The sequence below is a fragment of the Equus quagga genome, chromosome 22 (genome assembly GCF_021613505.1).
Source record: "Equus quagga isolate Etosha38 chromosome 22, UCLA_HA_Equagga_1.0, whole genome shotgun sequence".
Classification (NCBI taxonomy): domain Eukaryota; kingdom Metazoa; phylum Chordata; class Mammalia; order Perissodactyla; family Equidae; genus Equus; species Equus quagga.
This window is the reverse complement of record NC_060288.1, coordinates 3,981,211-4,003,554: the sequence shown is the minus strand read 5'-3', so window position 1 is coordinate 4,003,554 and position 22,344 is coordinate 3,981,211. Positions and strand designations below refer to the sequence as shown.

The following is a 22,344-nucleotide window of genomic DNA, read 5'->3' as shown; positions in this document are numbered from 1 at the left end:
TAATAGTAATGTTCTAATATTAAAATATACTCAAAGTAATGCTCAAATTGATTGGTCTTTTAATATACCACTGAATTCAATACTATTTCATTTAAGAATTATCCTTTTGTATTCCTAAATAACAGGAGTCTTATTATTTCAGGGGTTAGTCCTGAGTTTATGTTCTCTTTGTAAGATGCATTAGATGCTCTCTCATCTTTTTCTATGCTCCAGAAGAGATAATATATCATACTTCTTGAGACCTGAGAAATTTTAGATGGTACGTTTTTAATTGCATTTTCCACTTCCTCTATGCTTATTGGTCTATTCAGGTTTCCCACTTCTAGACAAAAAATTTGATCTTTTACAATTCTCCAAATAGGGATTCAATTCAAATTTTCAAATGTATCAGCACAATCTATTTATACCATTCTCTTCTATTTCAATAAGAACTGAGTTTTTCCTGCTCTCTGTTACAGCCCCTTTATAGTATTTAACAATATAACAGTAGTAATTACTATTTAGTTAGTGCTCACTTTGCCTGAGGTCTTCTGTTAACCTTAACTACACATTTTTCATCTGAGTCTCACAATAGTTTTCAGTTTTCGTAAGTGATTCACTTGATAATGAATGAATTCAGTCCGGTCTATGAAATGTACCTCCTATGTGTCCACTTGTCTCTATTTGCACTCTAGTTCAATCCATCATCATTTCTCCCCTGGACTATTGCCCCTTCCTGTCTCCTTATTTCCCCGCTTGCCCAGCTACAGGACACTCTCTGCACAGCAGTTAGAGTGATCCTTGAAAACAAAAATCAAACCACATCACCTCAGTCTTTAAAACTCTCTAACTGCTCATCAGAACAAAGTCAAGTGTTGTAGTGCAGCCCACAAGGCCCCTCGTGCTGCTGCCCTCTTTCTTCAAAGTCCTCTATCTCTCTTCCGCCTCACTCTACTTTGCTGCAGTGTCATACCAGCCTCTTTCCATTAAAACTTGTCTCTTGTTTCATTTAAAACTGTCTGCTTCAAATTCTAATCTGTCTGAGAGTTTAAATTCTAATTTTTATCATGTCAACATCGTCAACCAATTTTCCTTTGTTGATATTTGCCTGGTTTAATCTTACTCAAACTTTTATTTTTAACCTTTCTGTGCTATTTTCTTAACCAGACACTTTAGTTAACCTAACCGAAGTGTTAATCTAACAAAGAGTTTATTATTTCTATAAAATTCTTTATTTTAAACAGTCTATTCTCTTTCAGATTATAAATGTGTTAAGAAAAATTTCCCAAAATAAAGCAGAAGGATGGCTGTGTGTTCATTCAGTGCCACCTGGAGCACTGTCTGTCTCACCTTGGGATCATTTAATCACCTAAGGGATGTCCCTCTGTTTGACATGCTACTTACTATTGATTAGGGCCCAATTTTGAAGTTACACATTAACTTGTAGATTTTTTTACGCAAGAACTTCAAATGATTTCTGTTGAGTAGAAATAAAACCTAAAACTTGTGACTGTACTGCCCCCAGGATTATGAACTGATTATATCTTTAACCTAGTAGTTTGATTTCAACATTCTTTATTCAAAGCTCTGTAAACATTCAGTTTATCAAGTTCTTTTGAACCAACTTTACTGAGGAAATCCTGCTGATTTCTTCAATAATGAACTAAACATATTTTGGACACACATTCTATATTTGTATGTCATTTTTTTAAACTTTTTGAAAATTATACTTTGACTGATATAGAAGTCCAGAAAAAGAATAACACAAAATAGAAAATAGGTTTATATAAAGAAAGGAAAGCTAAATATTTTATTATTTCTGCCCATCCCACTTCTGGGTCTCTGATTATTGGAATGAGGGGAAGGGAAACACGTAGTTTCTTTCAATTTCCTAACCCCTTGCACCAACCCTCCATCCTCCCTCCTTGAATCCCCACCATTCTCCATGCGTTTACTCTGAAGAGGTACTGGAAACTACACTACACTGTGAGTCATCAAAGGTTTGACCTGGCCACTGACCAGCTGTGAAACCTGGGGAAAATCACCCAAACTCTCCGGGTTTAACTTCCTCTATTTCAAAATGGAAATAATGAGATGATAAGTCCTAACTCATAACATGTACAACAGAAATGTAGATGGATTAAAGATGTAAGTATCAACAATTAAACTAGAAAATCTCTAAAAGAAACGATGTTGGGATGGGAAGAACTTTTTATACATAATTTAAAACACAATGGCATAAATGAAAATATTGGTTCATTTGACTACCCTGTTATGAACAGCTGTTTCACACACGCACACAAAATGTAAATGATCAAAGCATATGAAAAGATATTCAAACTCATTGATAATCAGAGAAATGTAAATTGAAACACTAGAACGATGGCATGTAAAATTTCTGGAAAACCACACAAGAAACTTTCAAGGGTCATCACTGCTAGTTGGGAGGGTAGGAATTAGGATACTTTTACTTTCCACCTTATAAATTTAGTGCTTTTTGACTGTCTTGCCATAAACATTGATTGCATTATTTTTAATCATCATTTCTGAGAAACGTATATTTCTTGGAGGGTTATTTTAATAAATTATTATGAAATAGTAAAATAATTATAAAATTTTAATGCAAATAATACATGTCCTATCTTGAAGACGTAACAAAACAAAAATGTTTGGTACGTTCAGTGTTGCTAGAATCAGAGATGAACAGGTATTCCCATTGTATATCACACATTATAAAAGTGATTATGAATTCATGTAATTTTTCTGCAAGAAAATCAATAAGCAGTTTTCAACACTTCCATGTGCAGAACTTTTAATCAAATAAGCCCTCTTTTAAAGATGTCTTTTCTTTTTGGTTGGCCATGAGCCAATCTGTTGCCAATCTTCCTCTTTATTTTTCTCTTCTCCCCAAAGCCCCCCAGTACATAGTTGTATATTCTAGTTGTAGGTCCTTCTGGCTCTGCTATGTGGGATGCCACCTCAGCATGGCTTGACGAGCAGTGCTAGGTCCACACCCAGGATCCGAATCAGCAAACCCTGTGCAAATTCAACCATTCAGCCATGGGGCTGGCCCCTAAAGATATGTCTTAATAATGACTGTAATCTAAAATTCCATGTATAAGGATGACTGTTTCAGATGTGTTGATAATAGTGGAAATTATAAGCAATTAGTAATATTCATTAGTAGAATATTGGAATACTTTACAGGTTTTAAAACAGATATGATAGATATGTACAAGCCGACACCAAAAGGGGTTCTATTTAGTGAAAAACTCATCAGCTAATTCTGTCTCCCACACTGTAACTTAAAAAAAAAAAGTCTGGGAATCAAAAGATAATTAACATCATTCAATACTTTCTCCAGTGTCTAGAGGAAAAGCCAAAGGAAGAGTACATTTTTAATGGATTGTGACATATCTCTAAAGTCCTTTCTCCTCTTTTTGATCACTTTCAAGGTCCCCACATCAGTGGTTTTCAAACTTTCAGGTACACCAAATTCACCTACAGGACTTGCTAAAACATTCTGCTGGGCCCTACAACAGAGTTTCTGGTTCAGTGGGTCTGGCTTTGGGCCGGAAAGAATTTGCATTTCTTTCTTCCTTTTTTTTTTTTTTTTGAGCCGTCAACGACGCAAGCTTCATTCAATGGCCAACCAAGAATTTGCATTTCTAACAAGTTCCCAATGATGCTGATGCTGCTGGACTGGGGACCACACTTTGAGAGCCCAGAGGATCTCAATGCTCATGGCTTTCTTGTATTTGTGAGATGATACAGAAGTCCAAACATTAGAACGTTTTAAAGAGGGGAGAGGATGAAAAAGAGAAGGAAGGGCAAGATTCCTCTAGAAAACTAAGGAGAAAGAGAAAGTACATATTAGAGTTCAGGCTAGATTGAGACAAAATGTAGTATTTAAGTATTTCCATGCAAGCCAGGAAGCAGAAATCCAGGATGCTTTAATTTAATTCTCAGACTAGGATCCCTTTTCTAGGCATCAAGGAAGGAAAAATAGAGGTGATGATTTGGTTCAACTTCTTTGCTTACAGTCCACTTTAAAAGGAATTTCTGAATACCATGACTCTGCAACTTTGATTTTCTTTTATGAAGATTATATTCCATTTTCTCTAACTGCATTCAATTTTTGTTCATAAGACATATGCATCATATAGAGGAGAGGACAAAAACGTTGCCAGTTCAGAGTCAGTTTACCATAAATCTCTTTGCCATCATTCTCACTAGCATTCTCAACTCTGCCACCGCTCAGTAAATCCCCAAACCTGGGTCAATTTAATTATCCACTTTCTCCAATTCTGCACCCACTGCTGAGCGCTGCTGGGGAAAATTATACCTCCATGCATATAAACTTTTTTGGTGTAATTGATTTGTTGTGAAAGCTACTAAAGGGGGCCCATTTGTTCTGAACTGAATCAGGGTCAGAAATAGAAAGGAGAGGATTAAATAAAGCCTATGATTTTTAGAGATTGTGGATTAAATGTCGGATTCACCCAGGTTATGAATTACTTAAGAACTTGAACTCAGTTTTATCTCAGAGTTTGAGAGACAGAGGGCCTCCAACAAGTGATTCATGGGTAACTTACAGAGAGATACCTCTTCAAACTTCCCTGGGTCTTCTATATTATTATAATATATTATAAATAACATAATATATATTATAATATATCTTATTGTTTATATTTGTATTTTTCTGTTTAATTTCCTGTTCCTTTTCCCTATATAATTAATTTAATACCCAACCCTCCGTTCAAGTCTTCACTTCCATTTGCTGAGAAATTGAGTTTATGAAAAGTGGATTCCCTTGAACGCCAGACTTTCTCCTTCCATTGCTTCAAAGCCAGAGGCCCCTTATTCTCCTCCTTGCTTTCCTCCATGACATCTGGCCTTTAATCACTCCGCTTTCTCCTTTATCTTCACTCCCTCCCTCTTACAATAGCAGACTAAACCACTCAAGTTTCTCATTCCTAAATGGAGGTGCCTCTTTGCTAACGCCTTATGGCTCACCCACAAAAGTAATTTACATTTTTGATCTCTAGTTTCTTACTTCCTCAACACACTAAAATTTGACCTCTGCTTCCATCACTCTGACCTACATTTCTAGGCCATATATAGAGAAATATTAATTATGTATTAGTGATTTCACAGTTTCTGGTTTTTTTTTTCTTTTTTCAAAGGGGACAATCTTACTTTAAGTTCCTAATGATGCATTCAACCTGATGAATCCTACTTCTCTGAAATTTCCTAGAGTCGTTGGGTGCTTCCCTTCTGGCTCATTGAACCTATAAAAAGTTCTTTGTGATCTGTGTAGCTAGATTCGATTCCTATGCCTGCCTTGTAAATATCCCCCAGTGGGCTAATCTAGGTCTTCTTCTCCTTTCACTTTTCAACTTCTCCACAATGATCTTACATACTCTTGTGGTTTTAACCACAAAGGGGAGTTTTTACTGCAGTTACGTCCCTCAATTCCGTATTTATATTAGTTCTTTCCTGAACTTCAAACTGTATATCCAATTGCCCAGTATACAGCCATATTTTGATATTCTACAGATATTTTGGGTTGTCTATCTAAAAAGAAATTCAGTATCTTTATGCCTTCTCTTTAACTTGACCTGCATTTCTCTTTCAATTTGCAATCCCACCAATTTATTCAGTTACCTAATTCATAAACACAGAAATCATCCTCACCTCCTCTTCTTCTGAGCCCAGAGACATAACGTTCAGTGTGCAGTCTGTACTCTACAAAAGGAGGACCAGACCACGGGCATAGATCAGGAGTTGGCAAATTTTTTTCTGTAAAGGGCCAGATAGCAAATACTTTAAGCTTTGCATAATGTATGGTTTCTGTTGCAACTTCCCTACTCTGCTGCTGTAATGTGAAAGCAGCCACAAGCTAAACATAAACAACCGAGCCTGGCTGTGTTCCAACGAAAGTTCATTTACAACAATAGACGTATTTTACCATTTTCTGGAATAGAGTTGGGGTTGCTGAAATCCAGCCTATGTTCTACTTGCTAAACCATGGGCCCAGAGCGTGCGCACAAATGGTGCTGTTGGGCTAGAAACCACCTTGCTTTTAGCCCCTCCCGCCCAATTTAATCATCACATCATTTCAATTTTACTTTCCAAATATTTCTTGAATGCATGCTTTCTTCCTTCCAAATTCACTGTCATTGCCTAAGTTTACTCTTTCAACAGTATTCCAAAGGCTTCCCAATCTGACTTTATACCTTAAAATCCTATAAGCAAAATTATCTTCCTAAAATTCAAATTGAACTACGTTGCCAACTTACATAAAAAGAAAACTCCTATGTAGTTTGTAAAAAGCACATTCAATATGATTTTCAGCCTCATTTTCCATCATCCTTTCTCTCGAGCTTTATGTTCTAGTACCACTGAATCATTTATGGTCCCAAGGCACACAGTTCTCTCTCTTTACCCACTAGTCCCTCTGCTTTATTGCCTTCCCTGCTTCAAATTCCCACATAGAAAAAGCCACTTTCAGACTCTAAAACTTGACTCAACTGTTATATTTATAGAAATACTTCCCTTTAATTCCCCACAACAATGGACAGAATTCAGCACTTCTTCCTCTTTTGCAAGCTCTTAAGCTTAACTACGCATCAGTAATTGAACATATTACACTGCATTGGGATATATCTGACTATATTTTATTTTCTCCCTTACTAGACCACGTGCTTCTTAAGCATAAGGACTGTACTTTAGACATCTGTGTATCCAAAGTGCTTAGCATATAGTGAATTCTCAATGTTTGTTGAACTAGATTGACCTGAATTCTGCTTTAGGACTGAAATCTGAAAGCAGCTACTCTCCAAAGCTGCTTCTCAGAGAGGTCTAAAGTACTGAGACGTTTCTATTTTAAATGCAGAAAGAACTTCCAGATCATTATAGGCCTTGGATGGAAATAGCCAACAAACTTTCTCACTTGATTGAAAGTCACCAGCTTCGAGCTCAAGTGAACAAGGTATACCTTTTTTACTTTTCTCTTTAAGTCTTTCTCACCATTCTATTTTCACCCTCCCACTACTTTTCTTTCTCAGCATTGTTGAAGTGTGTTGATTGACCTGGGACACCAATCTTTGCCACTGAACTTACCAACAAAGCTGTCTCAGCCCTCCTAAAAAGCAAAACGACTTAGACTCATTCCTGATATGACAGATATGTTTGCCTAAAATTTCCCAGAGCTTGTGCAAAACAATTCCTGGAATGTGTTAACCACTCAACAAGTATTTGCTTAAAATAGGAAGACAATCTGTTTGGGAATTGTAGGTAAGCTCATGGGTAAGATTTAGCTGGGGAAGGACAAAGATGGAAATTCTCAGTGTCCTCACTTCACGTCACATGGTCAGGGCTCCTCTGCCTCTGAGTGAGTCTACCTTGATTTACGATGGGGGTCTCAAAGAACAGTTGAGTCAAGAGTTTCTGAGTTATAAAGTCAGGGTTGGCAGGTTCTTCAGAAATAATTGATAAGTTTTAAATACCACATATGGGATAAGATGAGCAATGTTTCCTAAGAGTATGTAAGAAACAGTGAAACTTATTGATCCTGGGAGAACTGACATTATCCCATGGGAGTAACAGGAAGGTGTAACAGGAAGAAAGATTTCGATTCAGTAAGACCTGAGTCTGAATCTTGGTTTTATCACTTAGCAGCTATGTAACCTTGAACAAGTTACTTAACAAGTTAGTTATTCTGCTTCCTTATTTATAAAATGGGAGAAATTCTGCTCTCATAGAATTTTTGTGAAAACTAAATGACTTTTGAAATAATCCTTCCATATTTCCTGCCACTAAATAGTGTTCAACTTATATTTATAATTCCCTCTAGTCTCTTCTCTATCTGTCTCAATCTCACCAATTTGAAGTGCCATGTGACTTCAGAGATACAGGAAAGGTTTTCCACGCTCCAACATTCTCCTTCACTGACTTGCACATACTTAATGTCTACAATTACAAATTCATTTCAAAATATGTATTGAATGCCTGCTAAGTGCAGGCACAAGATTAGAAACCCTGTAAGAAATGCAAGAAATTGTCTTCAGGGTCTATGAAAATGGCAAACTAAACTTAAGAATTTATTTTCATGCTGCAGAAAGTCTCATTAACATGACCAAAGAAATACAAAAAGAAGAAAAAAATAAGAAAATATCTGTAAGTGCAGGAAAACAAAGAAAGTAACAATGATGGAATAATAACTTTAACTATTTTCATACCACATTAAGCAAATTATATCAGATCCACGAATGAGTCTATAGTATCCATGCCAAGCGTTCAACCAAAGCAAAAAGAAGACCCCCCAGAGCCTCCATCTCCCATCTCGGAGTAGCAAGGCATAGAGGCAAGGGGACGTCTGGGACAGTCTGCAGGAGGGCAGGTTAAAGTTCAATTTTTAAACTATGCAGTCCTCTGTATCAGACTTTCCTCAGGCTTTATTTGATTAAACTGCCATAAGTGGAGCGAAGGACTCGTTGAATTGGTGCTCCTTATATGTTAAATGTCAATGAGAAAAGGCCAGGAGCAGCCAGCTAACCTCTGGCCACTGAAAACCTGCGAGTTGGAGAAAGAGCTTAGCACTGCAGTGAAATGAATCCCCTGACACTTTTACTGGGTTGAAGAGTATCTCTCCAGAAATCTTGTCTCCTCGGAACCCATGAATATTTTATTTGGACATACTGTCTGTACAGATGTAATCAAAGTTAACAAGGTCATGCTGTTTTAGGGGGCACTCTAAATCCAATAAGACTGGTGTCCTCATAAGAAGAAGGAAATTCGGACACGGAGACACAGAGAAGAATGTCACGTGAAGATAAAGGCAGAGACTGGAGTGATGCATCTACAAGCCAAAGAATGCCAATAGCTGCTGGAAATCGCCAGAAACTAGGAGAGACATGTGGACAGATTCCCCCTCAGGGCGTCCAGAAGGAACCAACCTTACAAACACCTTAATTTCAGACTTCCATCCTCCAGAAGAGTGAGACGATACGCTTCTGTTGTTTGAAGCCCCCCAGTTTGTGTTCATTTGTTGAGGCAGCCCTAGAAAACTAACACAACACTCTTGGCCAGTCTCTCTACTTCTAATCACTCATAAAACATCAAACTAGATAAAACCACGTTTAAGACTTCACCGCCACAGGCTGAGACTGAAGTGACTGAAAATCAGTCATGAGAAGCAAATCTGTCAGCTTCTAGGACCACACACGGAGCTACAGACTAAAACATTTGTCCTCTTGAGTCCTTTACTTGGCACAGACAACACAATAAGTTAATTAAGTTTTGATCTTACGGTACTTCCAGGCCAGCCACCGTGTTCTTAGAAAGTCCCAACTCATGTATCTTTTTCTTAGTAAAAAACTTATTCATTGGTTTAGATTCACTCATCTTCTTCCAGGAAGATTCCTCCTTCTCCATCCCTCTGCCAGAAAACACTGCAGACAACTGACTTTCTCACAGGAAGCTATACAAGAGGAAACAATCAGCATTCTGGAAATATGATGACGGAAGCTATATTAGCGATTAATTCTGATAAAAATGACCTCCATTCCTGAACATCAATAGATAACCCAAAATTACCAAACAATACGAGAAAAATGAGCAAGTCAAAAAGCAGGAGGAAGGGACAGGATATTCAGAGCCACTGGCCTTCAACAAAAAACAAAAAATGAGATCAATACTTTTAAAATTCTAATTAATGTCTCCAGTATGTTTACTTCATAAACATAAGCGAAGTTGCTATGTAAAAGGAACTATCAGAAAACAAATAAGCGAACAAAAAAACTCAATATAAATCCCAATAAATCAGGGAAACATTGATTATAAAAAAAAACAGTGATTTAAAGATTCCCTTAAAAAGTTTTCATAAAGCATAAAGCAAAAATTAAAGAAATGCCAGCCGTCAGAAAAATACAGTTATAGTAAAAAGAGAAATAGATGATCCAAATTCCACAAAATAGAGATTCCACAAGCAGAGTAGTGTGGGTGGAGGAAAATCTAAGTTTCAAGCATATAAGAATAAAATTTTTCAGATCTAATAAAAGATTTGAGTATTTCTATCAGAAAGACAATGGGGGGTAGAGGGACACACGTAGGTATGCTGGCGAAATTTCAAATTTTCTAGAAGAAGAAGAAAATTTTGCAAGTTTTAACAGGAAACAATAAAAATGAAATTAGGTTACTTACAGAATAAGGACTATTTATTTATAATAATAAGTATTAAAAGATAATTTAACACCCACTTCAATAGCCAACATTTTGAAAAAAACCTGACAATATCAAATACTGGTGAGGATAAGTACCAAAAGAAAGTCTCATTCACATTGCTGGTGCGAATGCAAAATGGCACAGCTACTTAGGAAGATAGTCTGGCAGATTCTTATAAAGTTAAATACATACAATATGAATCAGCAATTGCATTTCTAAGAATTTACCCAAGTAAACTGAAATTTATGTTCATGGAAAAGCCAATGTGCAAATGTTTACAGCAGGTTTTATTCATAGTCACCCAAACTAGAAATGACCAAGATGTTTCTCAACAGGGGAATCGTTAAACTCAGTACAACGGACTGAATTTTTGTGTCACCCTCAAATTCATATATTGAAATCCTAACCCCCAAGATGATGTATTAGGAGGTGTGGCCTTTGAAAGGAATGTTAGTCAGGGTTTCCCTGAGAAACAGAAACAATAGGATATATAGAGATATTTGGAAAGAGATTATTATGTCAGATTGGTTCACATGATTATGGAGGCTGAGAAGTCCCAGGATCTGCAAGTTAGAGACCCAGGGAAGCTGAGAACTAGGGGAGCCAACAGCGTAAGTCCCGGTCAGAGTCCAAAGGTCCAGGAACCACGGGTGCTAATGTCTGAGGCCAGGAGAAGATGGCTGTCCCAGCTCAAGCAGAGAGCAAATTCACCCTTCCTCACTTTTTTGTTCTATTCATTCCCTAAATGAGCTGGATAATGCTGATCCTAATTGGTGAGGGCAATCACCATTCTTTACTCAGTCTATCGATCCAAATGCTGATCTTTTCCAGAAACACCCTCACAGACACAACCAGAAACAGTGTTTTACCAGCTCTCTGGGCATCCCTTAGCCTAGTCAGGTTGACACATAAAGTTGACTAACACAGAAGTAATTAGGTGATGAGGATGGAACCTTCATAAATGCCATTAGTGCCTTTATGAGAGTGACCCCGCAGTGCTCTCTGGCCCTCTTTTGCTATCACGTGAGGCTACAACAAGAAGCAGCAGTCTACAACCCGGAAGAGGCTCTCACCAGAGGCCAATAATGCTGGCACCCTGATCTTGGACTTCTAGCATCCAAAACTGTAAGAATTAAATTTCCATTGTTTATAAGCTGCCTAGTCTATGGTACTTTGTTATAGCAATGTGAACTGACTAAGACACTGAGTTATAGCCATACAACGGGATGCTATTCAGTGACAAAAATGAATGAGCTATTGATTTATTCAACATGATGAACCTTAAATACATTTTGCTAAATCAAACATGTCAGATCCAAAGGTTTACTTATTGTATGATTTCATTCACATGACTTTCTGGAAAAGGCAAAACTATAAGGACAGAAAACAGATCAATGGTTACCAAGGATTGAGGAGGAATGAGTAGTCAACGACTAAAGGTGGATTTTTAGGATGACGTAACTGTTTTGCATGGTATTCAGGGGGTGGATACACGATTCTATGCACTTGTAAAACCCATAGAATTGTAAATCACACAGAGTGAACTATATACAAACTTTTAAAAATTAACCAGAATGTTGGTTATTCGTGGATGCTGGGATGGAATGTAGACTACAACAAACGAATCTAATTGTATTACAGATGTACGACAGAACTTCATGGAAGAGGGTGGGGGAAAAAAGGAGCTGATCTAAGTTACTATGGAAAATTATGTTCTGACTGGAATCTATAAGGCTGAATTAAAAAGGAACTGTACATAATCACTGTACTGCATTGGTAAATTTGTTTTTCATGGGGTGCAGGTTAACAATTCTTAAACCGCTTTATACGTATAATAGGTTGAAGAGATAATTAAATAGATGGTGGATGATATTTCCCTGTCAGAGATAAAAGTTACAAATTAGCAAGGAGGGAAGGCTAGCATCAACCTGTGGCACTGGATTAGAGTTGGAGATGTCAATATAAACTAAAACTTCATATTTAGCATTATATATATATATGGATATATACATGGATAAATAGACAAATACATGTAGATAAATAAATATTATCTGTATGTATATTTCTACAATATTTGTACACATACAAACATTTCCTAGCTCTGTCCACCTCAAGGATCTAGAAGCAATGGGACCCCAGTAGCAATGAGCAAATCCAGTGCCCAGATAAATACCTTCTTCAATAAAAAGAACTAGGGATCCTTGGAGAAATAGTTGATTCCAAACCTAGGATAGGGAAAATACAAGATGACCCTAAACATCTTGTACTGCCAGAAAGTAAAAGAGTACTAAAAAAAAAAAGAAGAAAGAATGAGGACATCTCCAATGGGACACAGAAGCCAACCTGAAAGAGCTCCCAGCAGACACATCGGAACAATTTGCACAAATAAATAAAGCAGCATTGGATTACAATCCAGAGTGCATACTGTACATACTGATATGTTTTTTAAAGATAATGTATGAATATGTCTAACATTTTAAGAAAAAAGTATTTAGAACTCAGATTTTATTATTCATCTATGAAGACAAAAGAAAATAAATTATCAGTCAAATCAAGAAATAAGAAAGTATATCATCCACATACTTTGTCTCAATTGCTCAGGAATTATTCTGGCATTGGGAATATAAATCAGAATAAAGGACTCAGGAAAGAGGAATATGAGTATTTAAGAAACATTGCTAACCAATGAAATTAATGAAATGTATGGTCAATTCCAAATAATCATTTCTAATGTGGCTGCGGAATATTTTATCTTATCTCATATAAAATAATGTGTGTGTGTATGTGTGTGTGAACACATTCTTAGGGCTAAAGTGCGTTAACATTATGGATCTAAAATTCCATATTTCTTTTTAACAAGACACAGTTGTATGGAAGTTGTAAAAATAAACTCACGTTTAGTTTGTTTAGCTGTGTTACAAAGTAAATGAACATCAACAAAAATATGTGTGTATATATATACTTAACAGCAAAACAGCAAACTAGCAAGATTTGCCTCATCAGTTATCATGACAACTACAGAAATTGAGACCAGGTGATACTGAGGCAGCAATAAACAAATAGAACCAAAAACCTTACTAGAGAACCTACATACAGACCCACGTATATATGGGATCTTAATATATAGCAGAGATGAAATGAGAGATCAGAGGGGAACACAATGGTGCGGGGATGACTGGTGAGCCACACATATAGCAGGCACACAAGTAATACACTAGATTTGCTCCTTTTATCATGAACAAAAACAAATTCATTCCAGATAGATTAAGAAGTTGAAAGTAAAAGATAAAAATTTAAATCTTTTTGAAGAGAATTTAAGAGAATATGTACTTGAACTAAGGAAGAATTTCCTAATGACATGAAATTGGGATATTTTTATGATAAACTTGGTTTTATTAAAATAGGACCTCCGTTTACCAAAGTAGACCATAAAGAAAATGAAAAGCCAAGTTACAGACTGAGAGAAGATATTGTTACATATATAACTGAGAAAAAGATTTGTGCCCTGAATATGTGAAGTCCTGGAAATCAATAAGAAAGATAAACAACCAAGTAAAAAAGTATGTGACAGACATGAACAGATATTTTACAGAATAGGAAACATAAATGACCAAGTGACATATAAAAGATGCCAACCTTGTTAATAAACAGGAAAATGAAAATTAAAGCTATAATGGGATAGCATTTTACAATGACAAAACTGAAAAATATTTAAAAGTCTGATGTTACCAGGTATTGGGCAGGAAGATAAGGCGTCTGGATGTCATGCACTGTGGGTGGGTACAATCTCTTTCACAAACTTTGTCATTATCTGGAAGCATTGAAGATATACATCCTTCTTCTCTAAGGATTCCAACCTTGTGTATATAAGTACCTTCTTGGGCACGTGTGTGCCAAGAGGTGTAAAAATATTATTTATCATAGGAAAAACAGGTGAAGTAACTGTAGAAATGAATGAGCTGAGCTGTAGGCAGTCATGTGGGTGAATCTCGAAATCATTCAAACAAATATATTAATGGTCACATGTATGTGAATTTTGAATGATATATAAACAGCAAGAAAATAACCAACACAAAATTCAGCAAATAGATGCTCCTGAGGAGCAGGCAGGCTACACAACCAACGAGGGGCACAGGAGGGCTGCACAGGTTTTGGTAGAGCTCTGCTTCTTCAGTTGAATGATGGGTAAACAAGCATTTATTTATGTGTATTATTCAAGCTGTAAATAGATATTTCATGTATTTAATTTAGATGCACATTATATAATTAATAAAGTATTTTTAATAACCAAAAAATGTTGAAATTCACTTCAAAATGTTCAGTGGAAAAACAGAGTGCAAACCTTGCCCTGCATCATGCTGCAGATTCTAAAGAAATGTCACACTGCTTCTGAGAAGCTCCCCAACCAATGTTTTAGCCCTAGGGGAGAAAATCACACACTCATCTCTGCGAATGTATCAGAGGCCAGAAACTGTCGAAATGTTAGTTCAGTATCATCAAGGAAGGGAAATGTGCAAATCTGTAGTGCAACCGCCTGTTAGGGTTAGAAACTCAGAGATTAGTTTTTCTGCTTTTGGTCCAATTCTGTTTACACAAATTTATAAGTTGTTAATACTTCTGTCATAATGGACAAGTAATGTGTTCACGTCCCCAAAGTCATTTACAAAATGCAGAACAAATTAGCTTAGGAATAAAATGCGTTCAATATTTTTATTCATTTGTGAACAAGTATTGCTAACAATTTTCCAATAGTACATCTCTGCAATGTGTCTAATCATAATATAAATACTATTTAGATAATGTTCAAAAATTATTAAAAGATAAGTGATAAACTAGGAAAATAATTTAGGACATTTATATCAGACAAAGATCACGACTGTAATACAAAATGTGTTTCCCCAAATCAATGAGATGATCAATGGGAAAAGATAGGTAAAAGAAATGAATAAAGTTAGAGAGAGAGATTTGAATTGATAATAAACATGCAAAAATGCTCAATCTCTAGAATAAACAAAAAATGCAAATTAAAATGATGAAATGTCTGGTTTTGGCTATCAGTGTGGTAACAAATTAAAAACCCATCAAAATAGTGTTAGTCAAGATGTGGAGGAACAATGTTGAAAGCAGGACAGCAAATTGGTACAATCTTTCTGACAAGCAATTTGGCAACATCCATTAAAATTTTTAAAATACATATACTTTGATCCAGCGATTTAATTTTTACGAATTTATCTTGCAGAAATAATCAAAAGCTCAAAGATGAATAAGCGAAGGTGTTTATTGCAGCAATCATAACAGCAAAATAAACAAAAAAGAAAAAATATAACAAAAAATATAATCCCCTAAACAGCCATTAATAAATAATCTGTTAAATAAATGGAAAACTATGCAGCCACTAAATGACAATGTATATGTACATCTCTCGTTTTTTCTCTCTGTATATACATACACTTTTGCTATATTGTTTACTGAAATAAGAAAGGTATAAACAGTATAAAATTATATATTTGATGTATATAAACACATAATTTATATAATGATATGATATAAAATGTATATAATTACATATACAAATATATGTATAATATACATGTAATGCATGTCGATATATATTTAATATATAAATTTAATATTCAATATAGTTTAAATGAACACAATTGTTTAAAATTTATAGATATTTAGATAGACAGAAGTAGAGACACTGAACTTTTAATGGCAATTATATCTAAGGAGTGATATTGAAGCTAGTAAAAACCATTTTCTACTTTACGTATATATGTGTATTTGGCATTTTTTACAGTGACACTATTATTTTTGTATACCTTTTTTTAAAACACATCATTCTTCTCTAGAAGAGAAGAGGGGGAGGATCAGAATAAAAATACTTTTTAAACACTGTAATCTTGGCACCAGCAAAGTAATATGTGACTCATAAGCAGCCATTCAGCTAAGCAAATGCTGGCTAAGGTGGAGTTACTGAGACCAAACTGTGGAAATACGCACTCTCGCTCTTGTCTTACTACTAATGAATTCTTAATCCAGCCCTCCTTCATAGATGCACAAAGGGCGATTATAACCAATATTAAGAAAATCAGGAAATATGCCAGCTCACTGAGAAGTGCAAAAGAAAAGTGTTTGATGTTAAGGTGAAACCAAGCTAAACTGCTGTACAAATATGAAATCTCTCCCTAACCATTTCATCTTGTTTGTAGAAAAAACAAATCCATTATAAAGGCTTTTTGTTTTTTGAATCCATTTTTTTAAAAAAATTATTTGTATGTTTACTCGGAGGAGAGAGCCCAGGGACTCTGGAATGTGCAAGAAGTTTCCAGAAAAACCTCTTACCCAGAGAAACATTCTCAACTTGGACCTTATTCCTTTACTGGATTCTGAAGACTTACCATAGAAAGAGATTGTAAAATATCTCATTTTTAACATTGACTATGTGTTGATAATATTTTGGATATATTGATCTAGATAAAATATATTACTAAAACTAATTTCGCCTTTCTTTTTACTATTTTTAAAATGTGGCTGGCTGCTACAAAATTTAAAATTACACATGTGGCTCTCATTTCCATCGGGCAGCGCTGACTTAGAGCAGGGCTGTGGTTGGCAGAACGGAAATTGCATCCTGGCTCTCCCAGGACTACGACCCGGGGCAAACATTTTACCTTTTCTGACTTTCAGTTTTGTCTTGTGGGTTTCGGGAAGGCGGAGTACCATCCTGCGCGGGATGTTTTTAGCATCACACCTTGCACACTCTTTAGTAAGAGCCTTATAGTAAGTACTTAATAAACAACTGCTGTTATTATTCTCAGGCTGGTTCCCGTTAACAAAGACAAAGAACCTCTCAGAACCGCTCCCCTCTACCCCACCCCCTCCACACACACATACACACCTGAGTCCAGGGCACATGGGCGTTTCTGTCTCCAAGGCAATTTTTTGGAAGAAAAAACAGGCAGTCGGGCGCCGTGCACACAGATACGGAAATGCTGCCCCCTAGCGGACAGCGGAGGAAGGATTCCGTCGCGGAGGCTCTAGCGCGAGTTGTCCCCTGAGCCTGGGTAGGAGGGGCGGTCAGCCCCTGCGCACTCGGCGGGGCCTGGAGCTTAAAGGGGTGCACGAGACATCCAACGTCGCCCCTTCTGGTGCTTCAGACCCCGGAGAAGAGTACCTAGAAAGATCTAGATCAAACTGTGTCTAGAGCGGAAGAAGAGATAGGGGCAGGAGGAATGCCGAGGAGGGGGTGTGCCTGGAAGCTGGAGCTGAGAGGCTGTTGGTGTCAACCAAGCCAGGCAGGGCTGGCCCAGGGAAATCTGAGAAACTGGTAATATTTGTTTGGGCCAGACTGTCAATAATAACTGACTTCTGTACAGGGTGTTACTTTCAGTGAGAAACCACCTTTAAGCCTCGTGATGACACATTTTGATAAGGAGGAAACGGGCGTGGAGAGGTGAGAGGACCTAGGTCACTGGCAGTGTTCAAACACGGGCTGAACAACCACTCGGCCCTGCTCGCCTACCTCCTGCTAGGGATTAGGTGGACTTCCTGACTCCACTGGGCCTGGATTTACTTAGAAGTTAGAGTAACGCCCACAGCACCAGGCTGTGAGCAGGGCCAGGTGATACCAAGGAAGAGGCACCTTGATAAGACAGTTTGTCCTGGGAGCCTCATACGAAATAAATGATCTCAGTCTTGGAAGTTAATTATTCTAGAGCACTCTAATCAAGCTGTCACTGTAGTGATGGTGACTAATGTCCAGCACAACCATGGGGACATTTGGTGGCCTGGGTGGGGTGGTTAGGTACTTCATGAACAATGTCATCGGAAGTCCCTCCTATACCGCAGTGTCCTAGGATCAGGGCAAAAATAGGTGTGCACTGAAATGTAACTTGTTCCTTTTGCCCAAAAAACCCTTCAAGTCACAGACCCTTATGTCCGTTCCCACCCCTGCAACTGAGAATCTCTGGAAACTCTCTTGAACAGATGCCCCTCCTGAACTGCCAGTTCCTCAAGAGTTACCGGCAACGGCGCCTGGCCCACTTGGTCCTGAGCTTCATCTCCACCGGCTATGTCTGGCAGGAAGGCGAGAGAGAGCCTGAAGAGGTAATGACAAGACGACTGCCCGTCAAGTCGTCTGGCAGGCCTGCTGCGCCTGGAATGCACCTGCTGGGCACTGTCCTGTTTGCCTGGAAAATGGGTCCTTTCTTGTGTTGTTCTTTGGGCATGAGTTGAAGGAAGGTTGAAAGGCCCATTTAAATGAAAGACTTTTTTTCCCCTGGCTAGGAATTTAATTTTCTTCAGAACTTGTAGCCATCTCTCCCTTTCATTAGCTTTCAATGAATTTCTCCTTTTCATTAGCTGTTTTTTCCGGCACCGTCTTCCAAGAATGCTTGAAGAGTTGCATTTGAAGGCAAGTTGTGAGAGCTCATAGAAAACAATAGCTTTCCTTTAACAGCAGTTTATGCTCTTGTACACATGTTATCCCGGTGGATTTTCACAGTCTCATAAGCTAAGTAGAGCTATGTACACTGTGCCCATTTTACAGACAGCTGAGGACTCCAGAAGTTAAGTTCCTTGTCCGAGGACAGATAGCAAGCTAGTGGAAAATCCATGGCCAGATGCAGACCTGATTTCACTAACGTAACCTTCCTTCCCCGGAGAGACGCGCTGAAATTTACAACCCGAATCTACGCTGTTTAATTCTGCTTCCTTTCTACCCATTAATGATCTTAACAATTCATTTAAAGTTCTTCTGAATCTTTGCATAACTTTTCATAGTTTCGACCTGAACCTCGAGACATGAAATCTCCGAGTGCTACCGCCCACAGTATAATTTATTACTCCCTTTCATTTTTTATAAATGCACCTTTCCCAGAAGTCAGGGGTCACCCTGTTCTGGGACTCCGTGGTTAGGTGAGCAACCCACGCCCATTTTATTTGCCTGGTTGATCCTACCTCTAATCTCTGAAGTCAACGCAGGAGACTCCCTGTGAGGAGAGGAAAGTGAAAAAGGAAAGAAAAGGAGAGGATAGAGCTGCTTCAGACCTTGTAAATGTCAGTACATCTAACTTCAAAAAATTGTGAGTCTGATGTAGACAGGTTTGAAATTTAGGCACACGACAGAACATCCACTGGGTTTCTCTCCCCCTTCTGCTCTCCAAACCGTAATCCTGACTGGGGGAAGGGGTGGAGAAGGGTGACAGAGGAAGTCTCCAGCTTGGAGTTGTGTCCGTGTACTTCCAGACCCCAGGCTTGGATCATCTCTTACTGTCTTTGTATCCTCTCTGCCTTTTCAGCTAGGAAGACTCCTCCCGTCTCCACTGTCCTCCTCACACCCCACCTCCCAGGGGAAGCTAACCTTATGTTTGAACTTCAAGACTCTTTAAAGCTTGGTAGTGTTTTCTACCTAAGAAACAGTTCTGTCCCCAGCCTCTCTAAAAAGCTGAGGGGAAACAAAGGCAGAAGCAGGGCTTCTTTAGTATGTCTTAAGGCGAAATAAAAATGGAAGTGAGACAGGGAACAGAAGAATGTTCTTCTGGGTCTAGACTCATTTAGCCTGGTCCCCAGATAGAGACTCCCCCCCTTCCCCAACCACCAAGAATCTGAGTGGCTTTTCTGGATTTGAGGGCAGATGAGGTTCTTTAGAGTGTTCCTCAGGTAACGTAGAGGTTGAGTGCGGATGGTCTTGAGTTGACTTACTTGGCGTTGTTATTGGGTTTGACTTATGAAGTGACGGACAGTCGGCTGCCACACACTGTCCTCCCCATTCCTCTCTCTGCCTGACACTTAGACACACACATACTTATACATATGTATGTGCTCTCAGTTTTATACACACAAACACACACACACATCTACATATCTATGTATATATATATATCTATAGATAAATAGATAGATAAAGAGAGAGAGGGATTTTTCTCTCTGCTCATCAATTCAGCCCCCAATTCATGCTTAAACATTTGGTAATGCCCTTCTTTGCACAATTTTCAGGGATTATTTTATACTATATGTGTATGTGTGTGTTCCATTTTTTTAATTTTCACATGTATTTCAGATTGTACTCATAAACAATATATCCACTAGGTTGTTAATGAGAGTGAGGTCTGTGTATACAGATCACTTGTATAATTCCAGTTTTCTCCCCAGGTCCTTTCTCTACCACAGGACTACTGGAATAAAGGATAGCCATGATTACCTTCTCTGCTGCATTCTTTCTAGAACATGCTGATTGTCTGGATTTATGTCTGAAAGGTTCTGCCAAGAAATCTTGCCCTTCCCTTTGTCGAAGTCTCCAAGAACTTGGGGCTCCCTCCTATCCTGGCCCACTCAGACCTGGTGCTGACAAACTGGACTATGAGGAATCCTGAAGGGTAAGAAAGGGAGAGAATGCTTCGCATTTGATCAGATTGAAACTCAGTAAGGGGCAGGCTTGTCGCTTTTACTCTCCTACAGGAAAGGCCCAAGTGTTTCCAGCTATTTTGTGATTAGGGATGTTCGTGTTTATTGTCTGCTTTATGGTTCCCAAGGGCTGACCTTGAACACAAGTTCATGGATCATAGCTCCCAGGTGTTTCCTCTCAGCCCACTCTGAATACATTGGTGCAGGCTGGTTTTCCTGTTGGCTTCCACATCAAATCTGGATTTCTCACCCTGACCTTCAAGCTCCTGCATAATCACACTTCACTCATTCTTTCTCACCAAATTGTTTGCTGTTCCCTAACGTGCCCTCTATTTAAGTCAAGTTAGGACCGGGGACTTCAGTAAGCGATCATTAAATAGTGATCATAAATGAATGGCTATGGATGAGTTGAGAATAGGTGCTCTAGGTGTGTTGGCTTGAGAATCTTATTAATGATGCTGTGTGTTCCACCTGGCTGGCTCCATTCCTTTGACAGTTGGGCTGGGAATATCGGCGTTTGTCTCAAGAAGAAACAGCATGAGTTTTTAAGAATCAAGACATTCCAGTAAGTGGAATGAGGTGGAAGAGGTGAAATGTTAAATTTCCCTTTGAACTTCATTATCACAGCCAGATTTGTTTCAGGCTGTCAATGCAAGAGATAGTACTTTGGTGACTTACTAAAATGGCTTAAAGGGACATTTAAGTTAAACGTGAGGAAGAACTTCCTCAGCATAAGGGTTGTGAGTGAGCACAGGGTTGCCAGAGGAGATGATGAGAATCTGCTTTAAGGATTAAACGCTTAATAAAAAACAAAGCTTTTAGGACTAATTTATGTGCCCCTTGGAGGAAGTGAGACAGGGCCATCTCTTCTCTCTAAGGACTTCTGAGCCCAGGGAGCTTACGTTTTCTTTAATTATTAATTATGATCTTTGACCAGTTCTGCTTTAATAACAAAATTGGTGGCCAACATTCCCATGGAAGGCTGCTGAATCTGGTTCAGAATGTGTACAGAGAGAAATAATAAATATATGTGCAGAAATGATTCCAGTCATGACATTAAATATGGAATAAACTGAATTTCTGATTCAAAGACAAAGAGAGAGGCAGGGAGGCTGAAGGCTGGCCTGGGATGGTAAAGTCAAAAATACAACAACAAAAGGCTGGTTTCTTAGTGGGTGAGGGTGGAGGGCTGGTTCAATCCCAGAGATGCAGACACAGTCCTGGGGTGTGGTAGGTATTCTTCTTGACAATTATTTTTTTGGAGTCTTTTGCTATGCCAAGTACAGAGCTATGTGCTATGAAGGAATGAAAGAAATGGAAGCAAAGTTCCCTCAAAGTAGTTAAAGAACAAGACAAAGCGGTATGTGAGAGTTGTCAAAGAGGGACGCAAACAGTAAGGCCTTTAGAATTTTGAAGAAATTGCGTTAATACAGGCTTTAAAAATCAGGAAAAAGCTTGATGAGAGGGTGAAACTTTCTCCACGGTAGGTGCTAAAAGATGAGTAGGAGTAGAATTGTCATTACAGAAGTGTGAGTTTGGGGTAATTACAAAAATACAGAAAGAGTAAGATAATTTCTCATGATGGTTGTAACTAAATGTTCAGAGGCCGCTATGTGAGTTGAGTTTTGGCTCACTCATTGTCACTCTGTGGCCCATAGTCTAGTCACAAGCTATGACCTCCAAAGTGTGCATGGGTGTGTATGCATCTGCATCTGCATGTGCACGAGTGTG

At 38.1% G+C, this 22,344-nt stretch overlaps 1 protein-coding gene across 1 annotated transcript in view; it reads left to right on the top strand.

Annotated features, from left to right (window-relative positions):
* The window catches only part of IDO2 (indoleamine 2,3-dioxygenase 2), a 54,485-nt gene that overhangs the window by 7,130 nt on the left and 25,011 nt on the right, over positions 1-22,344 (top strand). Inside the window, exons 2-4 of the mRNA XM_046648389.1 lie at positions 6,878-6,973; positions 18,196-18,315; positions 20,467-20,585. Coding sequence (XP_046504345.1) covers positions 6,878-6,973; positions 18,196-18,315; positions 20,467-20,585 — 335 coding nt within the window. The remainder of the gene's footprint in view (positions 1-6,877; positions 6,974-18,195; positions 18,316-20,466; positions 20,586-22,344) is intronic.